The following is a 21,056-nucleotide window of genomic DNA, read 5'->3' as shown; positions in this document are numbered from 1 at the left end:
GGGTTTTCTTTAAAGGGAGCCCGAGGTGGGCCCACTTTCACAACCTGTAGGTCATGACGCTGCAATGAGAGACTGTGCGTCTCTCGGAGAGTGTAGGGAGGCGGGGGAGCGGCAGGGGGCACGGCCAGGGAAAGAAAACTGCCCAAAGGCCGCTCTGGAAACCCTGTAGGAACGCCCTTGTCGGGCATTTTGAACAGGGAATCCCTCTCCCCGTTTACCTCCGAGAAAGCGACAAATATTGTCGTTAATCTTGGGGGGCTGTAGCGCGGTGATGGGGGGGGGGGGTAGAGAGCGGCACTGTGGGGACACAGAGGCATGTCAGGAGGCAGATAACATGCCTCTGTGTCCCACCTCGGGTTCTCTTTAAGGACCAGAGACTTTTTGGTAAGAAAACTGCGCTCACCGACATCACGTCACACAGACCTATCTCTCTCGCCGTTCTCCCATTGGCATGACAGCAGAGCTCCATGAGGCGGTCTCTGACCCTGTGAGTCAATCACAGCCAATCACAGCTGATCACAGGGTCAGGAGCCAATGACCAATGAAATTGGCTCCCAAGTAAAATTTAAAGGGACTCTGAAGGGGGGAAAAAAAATCCCAATTTGGGTACTTGCCTCAGGAGAGGGAAGGCTCTGAATCCTACATAGGATTCTCCCGGCGCCCCCTCCTACTTGCTGTTCCAGTGCTGAGAACCCTGCAGGCCCGTGGACAAGGGCTTGTAAATGGAGCTCACCCACACTGCGCATGTGCAGGCAGCTTGTGCTTGCACACTAGCACAGAGCTGAACGGGCCTGGCTTTTTCCCTCTCCCAATGTAAGTATCTAAATGTTTCAGTTTAAAGGCCAACTGTAGTGAGAAGAATACGGAAGCTGCCATGTTTTTTTCCTTGTAAACAATACCAGTTGCCTGGCTGCCCTGCTAATCTATATGGCTGCAGTAGAGTCTGTATAACACCAGAAACAAGCATGCAGCTAATCTAGTCAGATCTGACAATGTCGGAAACACCTGATCTGCTGCATGCTTGTTTAGTGTCTGTGGCCAAAAGTGCAGTGTGGCGCAAGATAGCAGGGTCTATGGCTATAAGTATTACAGGCAGGGGATCAGCAGGCTGCCAGGCAAATGGTATTGCTTAAAATGAAATATGGCAGCCTCCATATCCCTTCTCAGCTCAGTTGTCCTTTAATATCTCCCAGCTTAACTTTAAAATTCATCCAAACAAATGTACATTTCTTCCAAAGTAAAATGCACTATAAATTACTTTTTTCCCTATGTCGCTGTCACTTACAGTAGGTAGTAAAAATCTGACAGATCTGTGAGGTGTTGGACTAGTCCATCTCCTCTTGGGGGAATCCTCAATTATTTACTGCAGTTGCTCAGTCCAATCGTCAAAATAGTGTGCAAAAGAGTAAAGTTGGCCACACACACCATACAATTTTCATGCAATCTGGATGTACAATCAATTACCAAGTGCTGTTACACTACATGAATCTTGGTAAGATTGTATAAAAATTGTACAGTCAGATTGCATGAAAATTGTATGGTGTGTGGCCACCTTAAGGAAGCTGGCTGACATCTTTGCATAGATCATTTCCATTTTGTAAAGAATAAAGGTGATACAGAGTATCACCCATGAGGCTATATTACAATTTTACACAATAGTAGTTCTTGAAATCAGCATGCCTAGACTGACATGGTACATGATGAGACAAACATGGACACACATTTCAATGCTAAGCCTACTTAGAACTTGCCTGTGTCTACTTTTTATTTTTATGCATTAGAGACGTTTTATCTGTATGCAAACGATGCAGGCAAACAATGCATTCAGGGATCTCCTAAGGAGATGGGCCTGGAACCCACTACGGCGTTTTGCGGCTTTCGCAAAATGTCTGCGATTTTGCCAAATTGCGGGAGTGCTGCAATTTCACTGCTATTCCCAGAACAATCACAATTTGGCTACTGTAGCCACTAATGCAATCGCTACAAGCATCGTTTTGCAATCGCTCTGCAATTACAATGCTGCTAGTGGGTTCATCCCCATAGGGATCCACTGGTGTAACACTTTGCTGGTGATCTGCAAGTGCTGCCAAAGCGCTCCTAGTGGCTCTCAGGCCTAAGGGCTGGTTCAGAGGGACCGTTGTTGGCGTTAATCTCCAGGATTTAACACTAGAGATCAGGGCTATGGAGCTGGAGTAGAGGAGACGGAGTAAATTTTGGGTACCTAGAGTCAGTTGGTGGTTTCATAAACTTCGGAATCGGATGTTCTGTAGCAATTACACAGCCCTGGTAAGTATTAGACTAAGGAGTCGGAGTCGAGGAGTCAGTAATTTTGGCTACCTGCAGTCAGTTGTTTCATAAACTGAAGAGTTGGATGATTTTTGTGTCCACTATGGAGATCCACCCCTTCATAACTGAGATGAATAAGAACCTGTATCTCACCAGGTCTATTGGCGTCATTCGGTCAAGTGCATGCAACATCTTGGAGTCGATTGCGTTTGCGGTTACACTAAACACCCCTAGGGCTCTAAACACAATATCATACCATCACATGCTTTTTTGGGATATTTAAGGGAGCCGAAATAAGCCCCCATGCACTGCTGCTGATTAAGCCGAAGCCAAAACACCAGTTCACAGAAATATTACAATGGAATGCTGTGCTGTAACGGACACAGAGGCTTGTAGGTCAAATATTTTACGCTAGAAATTCATATTAACTGCTCCATATAATCGCGTACGAGGCAACTGGCCGCCGGATAGACTTGGGCGCAGGATACAGCCGGTATATGTCTCATCCTGCTGCTGCACAAGTCCCGGCGGTGTTAATTACTATTCCCCCTCTAGGTCCACATGGATAGTGGGGAATGCTGTAATTCGGTTCCAGCTATTGCTGGAGGCTGAATCACAGTGTTTTAAATGCCACTTCAGCTCTGTCTTCTGACAGCACTGAAGTTACTCTCTGTGCGCCACTATAGCCGTAATTCCTATTACGGTCTATGGTGACGCCGGATGCCCTTAAATCTCCCGCGCTGTTATTACAGCGCTCCATGTAATCTGCCATATAATTCTGAGCGGTTTCCTACTACGAACTGAATGACCGGCAAATAAGGAAGTGGTCGTTTTATGAATAAGGAAGCCGAAACTTCTAAGTAACACAACTGTAATTTAGTCAGTGAGCACCGCTATAGTCCTAATTCACATTACGGCCTATGGCAGGGCACAAATCCCAGCAGTACCGTGCCCAATTTCTCAAGATACAGCCCCTGTGTGTGAGATGTGGAGTAAGAGGAACGGTTTGTAAATGATTACAACTATTCAAGGCACATATAGAAGTGATCATTAGCACTACAGCACCAATAAAGAGCCAATGCAGCATCTGGAGGAGGGCCCCGTGTGGGTACCTTGGCTCCAGGGCCCCTGGTACAGTTGCAGCCTCTACATTCCCCATTGCTACCACACTAAATCTAACATCTCATTTATTAAAGGCCTTGTGAAAGTTTACACCCACTTAGCAAAGTATTCCCTTTGGGGAGAGGTGAGAGTAGCAGGAAACTGCCTAGTGTAGCAGAAACCAATACAACTTCAGCAGCATTGCCAACCACTATTATCCTTAGCAATATGCTGTAGAGAATGGATGAGGACTTAGGGCCCGTTTCCACTTGTGTGGCGCGATTTCGATGGGAAAATCACGGCAACTAATCCGCATACGGTTGCGGTTTCGTTGCCGTTTCTATGCGGATTTTCACACGGAATCGCTCGCAGTTTGTGCAACGAGATTTTAAACATGTCAATGCCGGCAAGCATTGACATGGGTTTTTAAGCGGAAACGCACGCGGAAACGCCGGGAAAACCGCAAGACTAAAATGCTTGCGTTTTCCCATTTAGTGCGGCGTGCAAATTCTGATGGGTCTGCCGTGCAGATTTTTTCTGCACGACAAACCGCACAGAATCCCGCACAAGTGGAAACAGTCCCATCCACTTGTATTGTCTATGCGAATCTGTATGCAGGAAACGCATGGAGATTCGCTCTAGTGGAAACGGGCCCTTACTCAATGCAATCAACTAACAGGTATGGTGACCTTTAATGGTCTATTTCAGCCATCAATAGATCGATTCTATTCTTTTCATTCTGAAATTTATTGGGAATCTGTTCCTAGTGTGTGGCACACATCAGATAGATTCCTGTCAGATTCAACCTAACAGGCATCTGACAGAAATCTATCTGATGGTCAAACCTGCTGCAAATCTATAAGTGTATGGCCACCTTTAGGCTGCACAAGGCTATAGGATTACATTGCTCAGACGCCCCGGCTTTAAACAAGAATTGTACAATGCCCTTGGCTGTGCTGTTATGCAGGTATCCAAAACCCACATGCAGAGAACAGAATGGGGGGGGGGGGGGGGGGGGGGACATCAGCTTATGGCCCATTCATTATCTACAGTGACAAGCAGTGTGCACCACTCTGCACATGTGTGAACTGGCTCCTAAGGACATGTTAAGAGCAATACGTACTGCTCCTCTGGCCTGGGTATCTTTTTTTGTGTGCAGTTAATCAATTCCCAATATGTAAATTACTAAGTCACAGACACCTTGGTGAAATATAAAGTACCCTAGAAGCAATCAATCTGCACAGAAATAAAGTCCTACCACAACTTTTTTACCTGCACCACTAGAGCACTGAGTTCTCACACTCTCACCAGGCGGTCTATCCACAGTTTGTACATTTGCCTAATGTTTCTGTGGGTTTCCTATCACCACTGAGGGCTGGTGCACACCGAGCGGCTTTTTGGGCGTTTTCAGATCCGCTTGCGGCTGCGGATCTGCTTGGTCAATGTATCTCAATGGGGTGGTGCACACCAGAGCGGGAGGCGTTTTGCAGAAACGAAAAATGCCTGGGTGAGGCACTTTTTGGATTTCGGATGCGTTTCTGCCTCAATGTTAAGTATAGGAAAAACGCAAACCGCTCTGAAAAACGCCTGTTCAGAGCGGTTTTGCAGGCGTTTTTGTTACAGAAGCTGTTCAGTAACAGCTTTACTGTAACAATATATGAAATCTACTATACTAAAAACCGCAGCAGCAATCCGCAAAACGCTAGCAAAACGCCATAGAAAAATAAAAAAAAGCGTTTCAAAATCTGCTAGCGTTTTGCGGATCTGCTTGCGGTTTTTGGTGTGCACCAGCCCTGAGAGCTTATCGAACTGACCGTATAGGAGTGTGGTGCATATCAGGGTGCTGATATGACTGACTCCAAATCCTCTAACCACTACAAAAATACACGAGGGGTTATATAACTACAGTAGGGTCTTGGTTATATGGCACACACGGGTATTGACTGATGCCGGATATGTGTGCTTTTCTGGTTGCTTGTCCCACGAAGCCGCCCAAAAGATCCCGCATCACTAAAATTCCGCCTCTTGGCCACGCCTCCCCTCTCTCATCCGAGAAAAAACACCCGCAAAATTTAATGCAGTAAATAGCTTGGCGTTTTTCTCGGAGAGAGGGGAGGCGGGGTCAAGCGGCAGAAATGTAGTGATGCAGGGTCTTCGGGCGGCTTTGTGGGCCAAGACTCTGGAGGTAAATATAACTTTTCATTATTGCATTGTTGACGGATTTTTATTTTTTGTATGGAGGTCCTCTTTAAGCACTAGTGGCCTTTACCACTGTGAGCACTGCCGGCGATTTGTGCTGGTTGGTTAAGACTGCTGGTTAGTTGAGCTCTGGATAACTGGGACTCTACTGTACAAAAAGAATAACAGCCACCACCATCTCCATGATCTCTAGGTAGAGCTGCATGGAGTCAGGGCATGGGCTTGTGGTTAGGCAAAGCATAGTGGCTAAATTGGTGAATTCTGATTGGTAGCCATGTTATACTCCACTCCTTGCCCTGTCAGATTAAGTCTCTCCCAATTTAGTAAGCAGAGCATCAACAATGTATTTTTGGGTATATTATAGAGATCAAAGCTGAAATGTATAACTCAACCTCCCCCCCCCCCCCCCCCCCCCCCTAAAAAAAACACTTTAGATTTGTGCTCACCTTAAAAACCTCTCCATAGCTGCCGCTGCCCAGGCGGTGTATCATTTCATACACATCCTGAGGGTCTTGACTGGAAATAGTCAGCCGACTCTGAGCATCCATCATGCACACTGCAAGCCTGCAAGTATCACAGGCAGTCAATGTGAAGCCTGTACAGCTCAGCACACTGATTGGTTGATAAGAGTGCAGTTTCCTGGCTGTGCAGTAGCGTGTTACCATCAGTGTACTAGTCACATCCTTACATACGGCTCACAGTCATATACACGCTACTGGCTGACTTCAGAGCAGGTTAAAAGAAGTCATGAAAGGAAGATGGGCTCTGTCAGTTTTTTTTTTTTCTTTAAAAGTGAAACTAAATTCTACACTTCGAATATCTCTTCCTGTATTAGAGAATACTGCAGGGGAAAAAAAGGTCTACTTTCAAAGTTTTGGTGTAAAAATGCTCTCAGAACTCACATAAATCCTAAGGGACACCCAAGGTCAAAATAAACGAATGAAGTAAACAATTGTATCTATCCTCCTCCTCTTAAAAATGACTTTTAAAGATATTCCAGTTTTATTTTATGTTTAAATCTACTTTTTAAGTTTTTTCCATTTTGTTTTTGCTCAATGACACATTCACTAAAGTATGCCAGAGCTAAAATCTATGAGCTATTAACCCTTGTTATCTCTTTCCTGCTTTCAGAAGCCTTTTTCTGCTAGGAAAGTGTTTTATAGTTGTAATTTCTTATCAGTGAGGGTCATACTGTAGTCTGACCCAGCCCTGACTCCGACAGGAACTGCCACTTACATACCTGATGCTTAACTCTTTCAGGCAGAGAAAGAAAAAAAGGAACAGCATAGTTATTTGTGTGCTAGGCACTGTACATAACGATGTCTATCTCATCATGTCACATATAACCTCAGGGATCCTTTAACCACTTCACCCCAAGGCGGTTTTTACCCTAACGGACAAGAGCGATTTTCACCTTTCTGTGCTCATCCCTTTCATTTGCCAATAGTTTAATCACTACTAATCACAATTAAATGATCTATGTCTTGCTTTTTTTCACCACCAATTGGGCTTTTTTGGGGTTGATATGTCTTCAGTAATTACTTTATTTTCTATGCATTTTAAAGGGAAAAAAAATGAAAAAATACACTATTTCTCCAATTTCATCCCCAATGGTTTTAATATAAACACTGCTACTGTACATAAAACCCACACATTTTATCTGCCTATTTGTCCTGGTTATCACAAGATTTATATTATGTCCCTAGTACAAAGTATGGTGACAATATATTATTTGGAAATAAAGGTGTATTTTTTCTTTGGTGTTTTTTTTTCTTTCACTATTTTCACGTGCACGGGGATGCACCTGCAAGAGCAGGAGCGCGCACGTGCACGCACACAGCAGCAGCAGTACTGTCTGACTTATAAAAACGTCCTGGAGCCATTAAGAGGCTCTAGGAGGACGTTTTTATAAGTCAGCATGCCATTAAGTGGTTAAGGTACCAGACGTCCTGCTTTATCCTAGACAGGTTCTGCATTCGGGGTTCTCTGTCCCAGGCTGATATTTGTCACCCTACCCAGCAGGCAGCAGCACCAAAAGTCACCCAGCAGCACCTAGTGTCATCCTCGCACTAGACAGCACTCAGAGAGGTAGAACGTTTAATACATTTATGTCTGAGGTGACATTTTTGCCTTTTTATGTATGTTGGGTAATGTATATACATTTCAAAAGTGACAGAAGTAACACATTCCTCATTTCACTTTTGCTTAATTTCATGTGTTGTAGGTAGCATTTGCTGCTTTTTAACATGTGTGGGTGGGTAATGTTTGCGGCATTTAATGTGTGGGAGGTAACATTTGATGCATCTCATGTTTGCTGCATTTCATGTGTTGGAGGTAACATTTGTTGCCTTTATTTTATGGTTATAGTGGCTGCATTTGCTAATTTGGGGTAATTGCAGCAGCATTTGGTGAACGTTGTCCCATTCAGTTATGGTATTATATTACAGTTAGCTCTGCCCAGGGAGCGTGTAATATGTCAATGTACAGGTGGATCGTGGTAATGCAAAAATACTACTCACAAAGGGGGGTTGCAAGGGGCAACCGACCGCAGGAAGCAGGTGGAGACCATAAACCCAACTCCACTTGGGGTTGTCCTTGCCAGGACCTGGATGTGGTCGCTCTCCTTGGAAAAAATGGGGACAGCTGTCCACTGTGGTGGAAATCACAGATGATCTGTCACCACCCCTCAGACACAGACACACCCCTATAGAGGCTCCCTTTGCCGTATTGACTTGCTCATTTGTCACTTTTATTGGCCTGATGAAGCGGGCTCAGACCTGCGAAACGCGTTGCCTGTGCTAAATAAAAAAAATATTTTGTTATATACAAGGATTTCGTTATTGAGGTAAGCCACCTCCTATTATCTTTTCATTTTTAAGCTGTTTTTAGACCCTTTTATCCAACTAGGGCACCTCTTTACCCCCATTGTGCTGCTTGGAAAGGGTATAAGATGAAACTGGAAAGTTCACAGTTTAAACAGGAGCCACCTAGGGACAAATCTGTTACATTTGGCGCCAAAGTGGTTTTGCACACAAGGTGCTCTGTTCATTTGATTGGAATGCCCAAGAGAATTTCATTGAAGCCAACAGTGCTGGCCTTCAAACGCCACTGAAGAGTGTCAGAGGGAGTATAACTCAGTTTTGAAAAAGTAAATCAGGTTATGGTGGGGGAAAGTGGGCTATGGAGGTGGAATAGTATATTAGGGGGATTATTAGGAGGATTATAACCAGAGTTTATTTGTTTTATAAGGGGATTATGGCTAGGTTATACATACCTGCCAACTTTTTGAGTCAAGAAACAGGGACCCTTTAAGACACGCCTCTGCCACACCTCCAACCACACCCCTACATATCACAAAGAATTTAGAAGCGTAAAATGTAGTTTTATCATTCAAGCCACAGTGGTCCTCTCTATAATCAGTTTTCCTTCATTTTAACATTTGAAAAGAAGGAAAATGTCAATCTAGTTGATGGAAATAAAGTTTTGAGTCAAACACATTTTTCAGTATAAAAATACATATACCGTATACCCTCGAATATAAGTCGACCTTGTGTATAAGTCGACCCCAAAATTAGACCCTCTTAAGCTGGATTTTTTTTTATTGACTCAAGTATAAGTCTACTTGACAAAGTTAATGGCTGCACTTGGGGACCAGGAGGAATTAACAGCTGCACTTGGGGACTAGGAGGGGTTAGTGACTGCACTGCATAAAGTATTGCAACCATTAACCCTTCCTAGACATTTAGTGCAGCTTGTAACTCCTCCAGGTCCACAAGTGCAGTAATTATGAACTGCCCCTCCTTAGTAAGCACTACAGTCCATTATCTCTCCCCCTGCCCTTTCCTTGTTAATTATTGTGGCCAGGACTTTCAGGCCTGTATTTATTGATAAAGGAAATGCAAAGAAAAGTGTCACTTACCACTGGGTAAATTAGTGCAAATGTCGAAGTCACTAATAGTACACATTACTGAGTGTGATCAGTATTGCAGCCATTGGGTGGTAATGGATGCCTCTAAAGCCTTCTCATATCAAAAGTCATCTATACAAAGTAGTGCTTTTCCAAGCAAAAGTTGATGGTTGGGGGGTTTGGAGGTTACACAGCATGCTGGCTGCTGTGGCTCGCTCTGCAAAGGTTGGCCAAGAATAAGACACAATCTTGGCCATGAATAAGAAATTTATGTCCAACTCGAGTACAAGTCAACCCCTATAATTTTATTTAGCGAGTCAGACCTAAATTTCTAGACTTAACTATGTAGAGGGAAAGTTCTCGATTCCACAGAGCCTCCCTGGTCCATCCCATTGTTGTAGTCCAATCCCACTTTGAAGTTATTCAACCTGCTAGGTCAAATACCTCTTCGGGACTCCTCATGCAGGCTTGGGAAGTACTCACACTCCAGAGCAGGGGTCTCAAACTCGCGGCCCGAGGGCCATTTGCGGCCCTCAATACAATATTTTGTGGCCCTCGCCGGCAAAAGCTTCCTTATAGTTCGCTTCAGTGCTCCCAAGTAATCCGCCGCATCCCCGCCGCTAAACGAGGGCGGCAGAGCCCCCAAATCGCTCGGGGGGCAATCCGCCGGCATTTCCTGGAAGGGGCAGAGCTTTCAGCTTCAGCTCTGCCCCTCCTGACGTCAATCGCCGCACGGATCGCCGCCTCTCCCCGCCCCTCTCTGTGAAGGAAGAGGGAGAGGGGCGAGCAGAGGCGGCGATGCGCCGCGATTGTGAAATTCCTTATGCGGCCCAGCCTCATCCTGACTTTGCCTCCTGCGGTTGCCTGCACCTCCCAGCTTCCCCCTCCAGGGGCTTTTGATTTGTGCCACACACTAGGAACAGATTTCCAATAGATTTCATAGTGAAATATAATCGAAAATCTATTGAAAATCGATCTAAATGCATTACTGCACCATTAGATCCAATGCAACTCTACAGGCCATGGATCTGCTACCAGCAGCAGCAGATCGACCTAGATTTTCCATCCTGTCAGAGCAAATTGATTGAAATCGGCCGCAAATCGATTGGCCGATTCTATAGAATCGATTTGCGATTGATTCTACAGAATCGATCGCTAAAATTGACCAGTGTTTGGGCCCATTTGTAGTGCCCTGATATCTCTATTGCACATCCTCAGTAGATAAAAAAAAAAAAAAAAATACCTGTGTAGGAGTGTACCACTTCCCTTCTCAAATGTCTGCAGCCTAATCTGTAAGCTCAAATGATTTATCACAGACACCAAAGATAAGAGGCAGAGAACATGGTTTAGAAACAGTTAATAGTTAAAGTAATTCTTAAGTTAAAAACATTTTTTTTAACTTACTCTCCCCTCCAGGCAGAGACAGCGACCCCAGCACAGCTGGGCTGTCGCCACAGCGGCTACTGCACACGAGCGGCCCAGAGCCACGCCCACCCTGGTCGCACTCCCATAGCCAGGAGCACTCTGCACATGCGCAGTATGCATAGCTCGCTGCTGCGCTGGGAGCGCAACAGGGTGCGTGCGGTGCGCAGTAGCCCAGCATTGCAGGGGGTGCCGCCTGGTTGTGTGCGGTGTGCAGTAGCCCAGCATTGCAGGGGGTGCCGCCTGGTTGTGTGTGGTGCGCAGTAGCCCAGCATTGCAGGGGGTGCCGCCTGGTTGTGTGCGGTGTGCAGTAGCCCAGCATTGCAGGGGGTGCCGCCTGGTTGTGTGCGGTGTGCAGTAGCCCAGCATTGCAGGGGGTGTCGCCTGGTTGTGTGTGGTGCGCAGTAGCCCAGCATTGCAGGGGGTGCCGCCTGGTTGCGTACGGTGCGCAGTAGCCCAGCATTGCAGGGGGTGCCGCCGCTGCTCAGAGAGGATCAGGAGGACTTTATGGGCACAGTAGGCATCCAGGGGGCTGGAAAAAAAACCCAGGTAACTTAATTTTATTTATTTTTTTACTTAAGTTTCCCTTTAATGTGCCCATACTTCAGACGACCAAGAGACAGATCTCCTGATATAATCTGATCAGAGAGCCTGCCCATACACAGGAGACGGATTCCCGAACGATTTTAGTTCGGGAAATCGGCCTAGCGCCGCCCCCTCCGCCTGGTACGAGCACTCGTGGTAAAGGCGGAAACGTGAAGTGCTGAGGAAGCAAGGAATCACGCCAGCGGACTGGTGAGACTGGTGAGAAATTGATTGAGATATCGATCGGGTGGAAATGTTGCGGGACAAATTTATGTTCGATTCAATAAAGTTATTAAATCGGAAGGTCGATTGGTCGTCCAAATTGCCTTGTGCATGCCCAACTTTAGATGTAAAAATAGCTCTGACCCTCCCTATATTAAAAGGAAGCAAGGCAGAAATATGTCAGGCAGAAGGACAGAGGAACATTAAGGCCCCATTCACACTTAGAAACGCAAAACGCCGGGGATTTTTGCCGGCGTTTTGCAGGAGTGATTCTTCCGCGATTTTACGCGGAAAACTCACTGAACACTGCAGCGATTTTGGTCCGATCGCATTTAGCGCTTCTATAGCACTGAAACGCGATCACAGGAAAATCACCTGACAATGGTGCAGGCGACGCGTTTGCCATTTTTGATTGATTTGCGGCGATTACCGCAAATCGCCCAAGTAAGAACGGCCCCATAGGGTTTCACTACACTAGCACTTTTAAAAAGCGCTAGCGTTTGAGCGTTTTGCCTAAATCGCGGCAAAACGCTCTAGTGTGAATGGGCCCTTAACATTTCACGGTTGAAAATAATGTCTTATGAGCATAGGCTACTTGGAATTTTACGCATGCGCTCTATGGGTAGAACATGTTCTTTTTTAGATATCTCCTGAATGGGGATGGTCACTGAGATGCAAATAACTTTGCATTGATGCAGGATTATGCAAATTTATGCAGCTTGAAAATGGACCAATCGAATTTTATCTCAGCAGGATTTGATTGATTCATTTTCAAGCAGCATAACTTTGCATACAAAATTTGCATAATGCTGCATCAACTCAACATTATTTACATCTCAATGACAATCCATACCCCTGAATTTCCTCAAATAGGGTTGGCGCACACCAATAGCGCTTCTGAGCGCTTTTTAAAACGATTAATGTATTTGAATGGGAGTGCTAATGTATTTGAATGGGATGGAGCACACCAGAGCGATGTGCTTTTTCTACCCAAATGCAAACGCGGGTCCTGCTGCATTTTTGCTGATTTCTGAGGCAATTAGCATCAATGTTAAAGAGAATCTGTACTATAAAATTTTTAGAGCAAAAAGCATAGCATTCTATTCATTATGTTCTCCTGGGCCCCTCTGTGCTGTTTCTGCCACTCTCTGCTGCAAACCTGGTTTGTAATTGCTGGTTTTAGGCAGTGTTTACAAACAAACTAACCAGCTTGTGATAGGCTCACATAAGCAGAGTGTGTGAGTCATACAGAGCCTGCAGGGGGCCTGGAGGGGGTGTGTATAGCTTCGACCAATCACAAGCAGCCCTGCACATTCCACACATTCCAGCCTTAGCCCGACTGTGCTGACAGAAGAAAACAGATTAGATCATATAACAGAGATAATACAGCCACTGTGCAATTAGGAAAGGCTGCAGTAAGCCAGAGCACATTAGAACAGGCAAAAGAACTTATAGGATAGAAGAACTAAGGCTGAAAATTTTGTTACAGAGTCTCTTTAAGTATATTAAAGTGGAAAATCGCTCTGAAAAGCACTAGATCAGAGCAATTTTCCAAGCGGTTTTGTTACAGAAGCTGTTCAGTTACAACTCTACTGTAACAAAATATAAAAACGCTACACCAAAATGCTCCAAAAATCACTAGGCATGCTTATAAAATTGCTCTGAAAAATCACTTCAAAAAGCGCTGAGCGTTTGCGATTACGCTAGCGTTTTCTGGTGTGCACTAGACCTAAGGCCAGAAATCCACTAGCAGCGCTTTCTAAGTGCTAGTGATTTGAAAAAGCTCTTGCTAATGCAATGCTATGGGGGATTTTTTAGAATATCACATCGCTCAAGTGGGATCATACCCATAGCATTACATCAGCAATAGCTTTTCATATCACAAAGCACTCAGAAAAGCGCTCCTAGTGGGTTTCTGGCCTAACGAAGTCCAGACAATACAGCATCATACTAGAAAATTGCATTTGTTCCACCATACAATATAAATGGATGGGACAGATTCCACTACAGCAATTGCCATTAAGCAAATTGCACTCGCAGGACATGCAGCATTTTGAGAGCGTTTCCAATCTAATGAATTGTATAGGAGCAGGAAAATCACTCCAAAAAAAAAAATCGCTTGCAAAACGCTATGACAAATCGCTAGCAATTGCGAAAGCGCTTTGCACTTTCTAGTGGGATCCAGGCCTTATTCTGCCTAGAGCCGTTTGCATACAGTTACTCAACACATATTAGCTGCAATTAGAGCATTGGGATGCAGAGAATTATGATGATACCACAGACTGTATTTTCTTCAAAGGCTGACTGTATGAAGTGTCTGAGCACAGCTTGCAGTGCAGGGAAACTAATTACTATGCTTTTACCACACAGCACCAGTCTACTTTCAAGCTGAAACCACATCTACATTTGAAGTGACAAGTTCCATTTTTCCTGTAGAATCCATGGCAGCATACTACGGGTTAGTCCCGCCCACTAACCCTGCCAGGACCAGTCACTATAAATTTCTGCTGCACCCCACCCTCAGTGCTTTTTTTTTCCCGTCCTAGCCAGGACTAGTCGAGATTTTTCTTCTCTTTTTTTTTTTTTTCCGGTTTTTTTCTTTCTGCCTACCTGCTGTTGTCTTGGCAGCCTCCGCATGGTTTCCTCCGCTATGCGAAGCTCTGACCAGAGCCACTAAAGGTGGCAAGAGGTCAGAGGAAGTCGCCCCCTTTTCTGCTGATCTTTTCGGGGGCGCAGGAAGACTATATGCTGTAAATCAGCATGTCCGCACAACTTGGTGAGACCCTGCTCTCCGCGCTATAGCCAATGCTACGAGGATGCGCTCCAGCAGGTCACTGCTCAGGGAGGACTTCCCCTATGCGTTCCAGCCTTCACTTCCGGGTAAACAGGAAGTGACCTAGGACGCCGACCTCACATCCCCATTTAGCTCAGCGACGACTGGGAACTAACGCTGTAGCAGGGGAGACAGACGGAGCAAGCACACGTGGATCTGGTGAGAAGGGCTATGCAGCCCTGCGTGTTTTCATATGCTTCTAAGGAGTGTAGAGTATGACCTAATGTGGTAATGTCTGTGTTTTTAGGACAGCTGTATTGCATCCCTTCCTCTCTCCCAAACACAGCTACAGCAACGCTACAGGTATGATGAACTAGAGGTTTATCCCTGCACACTTTATTACAGAAAAATAGCGGTTTTTTGATATGTGTATATCCTCTGTTTTTCAGTGGTCTGTGTAAATCATGGATCAGACTTCCCAGCAAACAGATCAGCCTCATGATCCTAGGTAGGCAGCGTTTTTTAGATACTTATAGATATTTTTTTTTTTTTTTTTTTTTTTAAGGAGGTTCAGTCACACACTGAGAATATAATATATTCTTATGTGTTTTTCAGCAATGAACCACACCCGGGAACCTCTTCCTCATCCACTCAATATTCCAAGTCTTCTCAGAAGACACAGAGTAGAAGAGGACCCTGTAAACAACCTGACGCCGATCAGTGTTGGGCATGTGGACACAAGACAATGCCGGGGAAACTTGTTTGCTCGGACTGTTTTTTTGCATTTCCAGTAGAGGAAATACCTCAGGATCAGGATCTCCCCTCACTTATTAAAGATATAGTGCAGCAGACACTTAAGGAACAAGCTAGTACCTCTACGGATGCTAACCTAAATCCTGCAGATCAGGACGATAATACCCCAATAGACGACACTGAAGACACTGACGATATTGCAATAGGATTTGATTTCGCACTTGTGCCCCCATTCGTGAAATCTGTCCGGGAGGCGATAGAATGGGAGGAGCCAGAGGAACCCCCTAGCAAATCTAAGACGTATTACCCGCATCTCAAAAAGAGGGTACTATCTTTCCCCATTATGGAAGAGGTGAAGGACATATTTCAGGAGGAATGGTCCAAGGTGGACAGGAAACCGCCATTGGCGAATAGGTTAGGGAAATTATATCCCATGGAGGATGAACTAATTAATAAACTAGAAGGGGCACCAGTAGTAGACGCGGCAGTAACCAGGCTCGCACGACATGTTACCCTCCCGGCTGAAGACTCGGTATCCTTTAAGGACCCATTGGATAGGAGAATGGATCAGGACATTAGACGGGCTTATGTTGCAATGGGAAATGCCTGCAGACCGGCAATAGCACTTACATCCGTGGCAAGGGCCATAAGAACCTGGGCGGATAATCTTGAGGGGGCAGTCCAGGCAGGAGTAGACAATAAGACTATCTGTTCTGCTCTCGATGAGTTTAAACTTGCTTCCGATTTCATAGGCGAGGCCGCATTCGACGTGTTAAGATGCTCTGGCCGCGCCATGCTCCATACGGTTACTATGAAGCGCGCTATGTGGTTAAAGCCATGGTCAGCCGACCCCAATTCACGTATTACGTGGTGTAAAATTCCCTATGACGGTCAGAATTTATTTGGAAGCAAGTTGGACTCCGCTATATCGAGGGTAACAGGAGGCAAGTCTGGGCTTCTCCCTCAGGATAGGCGCCTAAGAAGACAGGGGCCGGGGGATAAAAGACCCTTCCAATCCAGACAAAGAGACTTCAGATCGAATAGATCATCTCATAATTTTCGTCGCAAATGGGCAGGCACACAATCAGCCCTCTCAAGATACAATAAGAAACGCACTAACACCGGCACTCAGGATCAGAAATCCTTCTGAATATACGACCGCTCACAGAGAGGCAGTAGGGGGCAGATTAGCGAACTATGCCCATCTGTGGGCGGGAAAGTTCAAAAATTGGTGGTTGACAAGGACATTACAAGAGGGACACTCTTGGACTTTCAGAACCCAACCACCAGAAGACTTGTTTGTGTCCACAAGAATACCTACAGTGCAGGACAAACTGCAGGTACTTCAGACATACGTAGAGGAATTGCTGAAGAAACAAGCAATAATTCATGTTCCGTACGAAGAAAGGAACAAGGGAGTCTACTCCCCTTTATTTTTCGTTACAAAAAGGTCAGGAGAGCTACGGCCTGTGCTAGACTTGAGAATACTGAACAGTTATATCCTACAAGAAGGATTCAAGATGGAATCGTTACAATCCATAATTCCCTCAATTCACCTGGAAGATTGGTTATTAGCAGTCGACTTAGAAGACGCGTATTTACACATACCTGTTCACCAAGAGTTTCAGAGGTTCCTAAGATTCGCTATAGGAGATCTCCATTTTCAGTTCAGGGTACTGCCCTTTGGTATATGCACAGCACCGAGAACATTTACGAAAATTCTGGTAAACGTAATCGCAGCCCTGAGGGAGGAGGGCCTGCGAACGCATCACTACTTAGACGACATCTTGCTAATGGAATCCTCAGAGGACAAGCTCATACAGAGCAGGAAGACCTTACTCGATACCCTACAAGCTCTAGGATGGCTAATAAATTGGAAGAAGAGCAAACTTGTGCCAACACAAACTCTAGTCTTCCTGGGAGCAGAGATAAGCACAGTAGACAACGCAATCAGAATGCCTCAGGAAAAGATAGATTCAACCATCCAGAGAATATCAGAGGCAGACACAGTAGCGATATTGACAGCAAGGCAGTGTATGAGAATAATCGGAACGATGGTGGCAGCTATACTTATGGTCAAATGGGCCAGATGGAACATGAGGAGATCACAGAGAGTTTTTCTGAATCAGTGGACAGGACAGAATTACGAACAGAAGATACGAATCCTACAATGTATGAGAGACGAGTTGGAATGGTGGAAACAAGCAAGCAACCTGCAGGTTCATCACAGAATTCGGGAGCAAACCCCGTTATATATCACGACCGACGCAAGCCTATGGGGATGGGGAGCTCATCTAGGCCACTCATATGTTCAGAACAAATGGAGAACACCCATGAGGGGGACACCTGCCAATATACTGGAGATCCGGGCAGCGTGGAACGCAGTCAGACACTTCGTGGAGGAAGTAAGGGGACAATCGGTCACCCTCAGAATGGACAATACAACGGCTGTGGCCTACGTCAGAAATCAGGGCGGTACTCGCAGTGGAACACTACTGAGGGAAGTAGCACCACTTATGAACTGGGCGCAGGAGAACCTGATATTACTATCAGCTATACACATACCAGGGGCTCAAAACCTGACAGCGGATACCCTGAGTCGAGGTTGGATAGATCACAACGAGTGGTCACTCAACCCTCGCATCTTCAAACTGATCTGCCACAAGTGGGGAAAACCACAAATAGACCTAATGGCAACGCCACAGAACACGAAGTGCCCATTGTTCATAACAAGGTTTCGCTGCAAACAAGCCCAGGCTTGGGATGCAATAACTGCACCATGGAGTTCCACTCTCGCATATGTGTTCCCACCAACACCACTGATTCCCCATCTTCTCAAGCGGATACAGAAGGAGGAGATGACGGTGTTAGCAGTCATTCCTTGGTGGCCACGCAGGCCATGGTTCCCCCTGTTACAAGAACTGTTAGTAGAACCTCCGTTCAAACTACCGTGTCCCAGAGAGTTGCTCAGCCAAGGGGGGATATTCCACCCACATCCCGAAATTCTCAATTTGACGGCGTGCAAGTTGAGAGGAGGAAACTGGCGGAAATAGGATGCTCTGTCGCGGTTACCGAAACCTTGTTGAGAGCAAGGAAGCTGTCTACAAATAGAACATACCATAGAGTATGGGACAAATACACATCCTTTATGACACAGAGAAGTATAGATCCAATGGACCCACCAATATCGGTTATATTGGAATTTTTGCAGGTAGGCCTTGACATGGGCCTTGGAGTGAGGACAATAAAGGGCCAAATCTCCGCCATTTCCGCACTAACAGATAAAAGATGGGCAGTCCACCCTTTGGTGTTACAATTTATCAGAGCGGTAACCAAGTTAAGACCACCTAGACGTAACCAATATCCACAGTGGGACTTGCCCACAGTGCTCTTGGGACTGTCAAAAGCACCTTTCATGCCTCTGGAAAGTTGCAACTTAGTAAACCTGACGCTCAAGGTTGTTTTCTTGGTGGCAATTGCTTCTGCACGCCGAGTATCCGAGATCCAGGCTCTTACTATCGATCCGGCGCACCTTCAATTCTTCCCTGACAGAGTGACATTAACACCTAATCTACAGTTTGTTCCAAAAGTCTCATCTGCCTTTCACTTCAACCAAGAGTGGAATTTACCTGTATTTGTTGATGAATCAGCGGCGGAACCAAATTCACTAAACATACCAATACTGCTAAGAAGATATTTAACTGAAACTAAGGGGATACGCAAGACAGACAGGTTATTTGTAATACCCACAGGCTACCGCAGAGGTCAACCTGCGGCGATAAGAACGATCGCTTCATGGCTCGTGAGAACAATTAAAGAGACATATAGAGCAGCAGGGGAGCAACCACCTGAAAACGTAACCGCACATTCTACCAGAGCAATCTCCACCTCATGGGCAGCTCTGGCAGGAGTCTCGTCAGAGACGATATGTAGAGCAGCAAACTGGTCCTCAGCCAACACCTTTATCAACCATTACAGGGTAGATCCGGGAGCATCCTCTACGGCCCAGTTCGGGAGGACAGTACTTTCTTTAACACACCTGGCGACAACAGGGACCTGACTTATGAGTAGAATCTTGTATAAAACATATGTTCAAATGATCTTCTAGTACATGCAAGGTTAATGATGGAATGATTAATAAATTTATTTCTTTTTCTTTAAGCATGACATTCTGACTCCCTCCCATTTTTTTGATCTAGTTAAGTCCCGTAGTATGCTGCCATGGATTCTACAGGAAACCGGAAAATTTATACTTACCTACCGGTAATTTTCCTTTCCTGTTGAATCTTCATGGCAGCATACGAGGGACCCACCCTAAATTCAACAGTCTAAATGTAGTACTAGAAACAAAAAGCACTGAGGGTGGGGTGCAGCAGAAATTTATAGTGACTGGTCCTGGCAGGGTTAGTGGGCGGGACTAACCCGTAGTATGCTGCCATGAAGATTCAACAGGAAAGGAAAATTACCGGTAGGTAAGTATAAATTTTCCGGTAATCTATCCATCTTATTCTTCCTTTTTTAACACGGTACAATGCTAGATTTTTGCCTCGATAAAGCTCTGATTAAAGAGGAAACACCACCTCATTTCTCGTCAGTAAAAGCAGAAAGGAAATGCATGAAATGGACATTAATAGCAGTAGAAGGGCATGAATATAAAACATTTATATGTTTATCAAAAATGAAAAATAGCAGAAGTGCGATTCTCTGAAGACTTTCATTTGATGTGAGGAAAATGCATTTTTTGCACATTCAGTGTGAACCTGAACCCAGTAGAGCACTTTGAGCGTCTAGGAAGCGCTTTAAATCGCTAGCGATTTCCCTAAACACTCTGCCAATGTAAATAAATGTAACAAATTCCACAGTAGCAATTGCGATTTGCAAAATCACGATAGCAGGACATGCAGCATTTGGGGAGCGTCTGCGCTTCAATGTAATAATTCCTTCTTTTTTTTTTTGTATAGCGCCTTTCTCCTGTCGGACTCAAAGCGCTTGCGAGGCAGCCACTAGAGCGCACTCAGTAGGCAGTAGCAGTGTTAGGGAGTCTTGCCCAATAAACTCCTTACTGAAATAGGTGCTGGCTTACTGAGTAGGAAGAGCCAGGATTTGAACCCAGGACTCCTACATCAGAGGCAGAGCCCTTAACCATTACACTTTCCAGCCACTGTTAATGTAAAGTATTGAAGCGCTGATTTGTGTGCGATTTTAAATTACTGCAAACTGTAAAAATTATTGAAAGAACCAAATCAGAATTAAAATCGCTAATTGCAAATCACTATCACAATCGCTGACAAAAAGCTTATACTCTTTCAAATTGCAACCAAAATTGCTGGAAAAAGCTCATGAAATAGCTTAGAAAACGCTAATTAAAACCGCTAGCGATTGCGCTAGTGATTTGCAATTTGTAGTGGGTTCCAGGCCTCAAGTGGACCTGAACTCTTGCACAGGACAGAAGAAAAACAGGGAAATGCACCCTGTATGTATTGAGAGAGTTTAGCCTTTCTAATTCCCCCTCATCTGTGACTTATCACACGTTGTAATTTGAGCTACCCCTTGTGTCACCTGACTGCCATGGCAGAGAAGTTAATTTGTAAACACAGTATGTTAACAACATGTTTGCTTCCATGAAAGCAGGAAGTAGACACACTGTAGATTTATTGCAGGATTTGTATCAGCTGTAACAAATAAATGTTTTTCTATAAAGGTTATTATGCTGTCATGTATCTTTTAGAGCAGAGAGGAAGTTTTGAGTTCAGGCCAGCTTTAATGATGCAGACACACATCCAGTTTTGATTAGCCAATGTTACCACT

General features: G+C 45.1%; 1 protein-coding gene across 13 annotated transcripts in view; it reads right to left on the bottom strand.

Moving 5' to 3' along the window:
- MAP4K1 (mitogen-activated protein kinase kinase kinase kinase 1) overlaps positions 1–21,056 on the bottom strand; it is a 241,426-nt gene that overhangs the window by 125,125 nt on the left and 95,245 nt on the right. The window contains exon 1 of one of the 13 annotated variants that reach the window (XM_068250534.1): positions 14,333–14,529. The exons of 9 other annotated variants lie outside the window; for them this stretch is intronic. In XM_068250534.1, coding sequence (XP_068106635.1) covers positions 14,333–14,359 — 27 coding nt within the window. In that variant the 5' untranslated portion in view covers positions 14,360–14,529. Of the gene's footprint in view, positions 1–6,032; positions 6,153–14,332; positions 14,530–21,056 lie in introns of those variants that run through there. 3 more of the 13 variants (XM_068250542.1, XM_068250529.1, XM_068250541.1) reach the window with 3 other exon arrangements.

This window comes from Hyperolius riggenbachi, chromosome 8, assembly GCF_040937935.1.
Source record: "Hyperolius riggenbachi isolate aHypRig1 chromosome 8, aHypRig1.pri, whole genome shotgun sequence".
NCBI classification, from domain to species: domain Eukaryota; kingdom Metazoa; phylum Chordata; class Amphibia; order Anura; family Hyperoliidae; genus Hyperolius; species Hyperolius riggenbachi.
The sequence above is the reverse complement of the archived record's forward strand: the minus strand, read 5'-3'. Positions and strand labels throughout refer to the sequence as shown.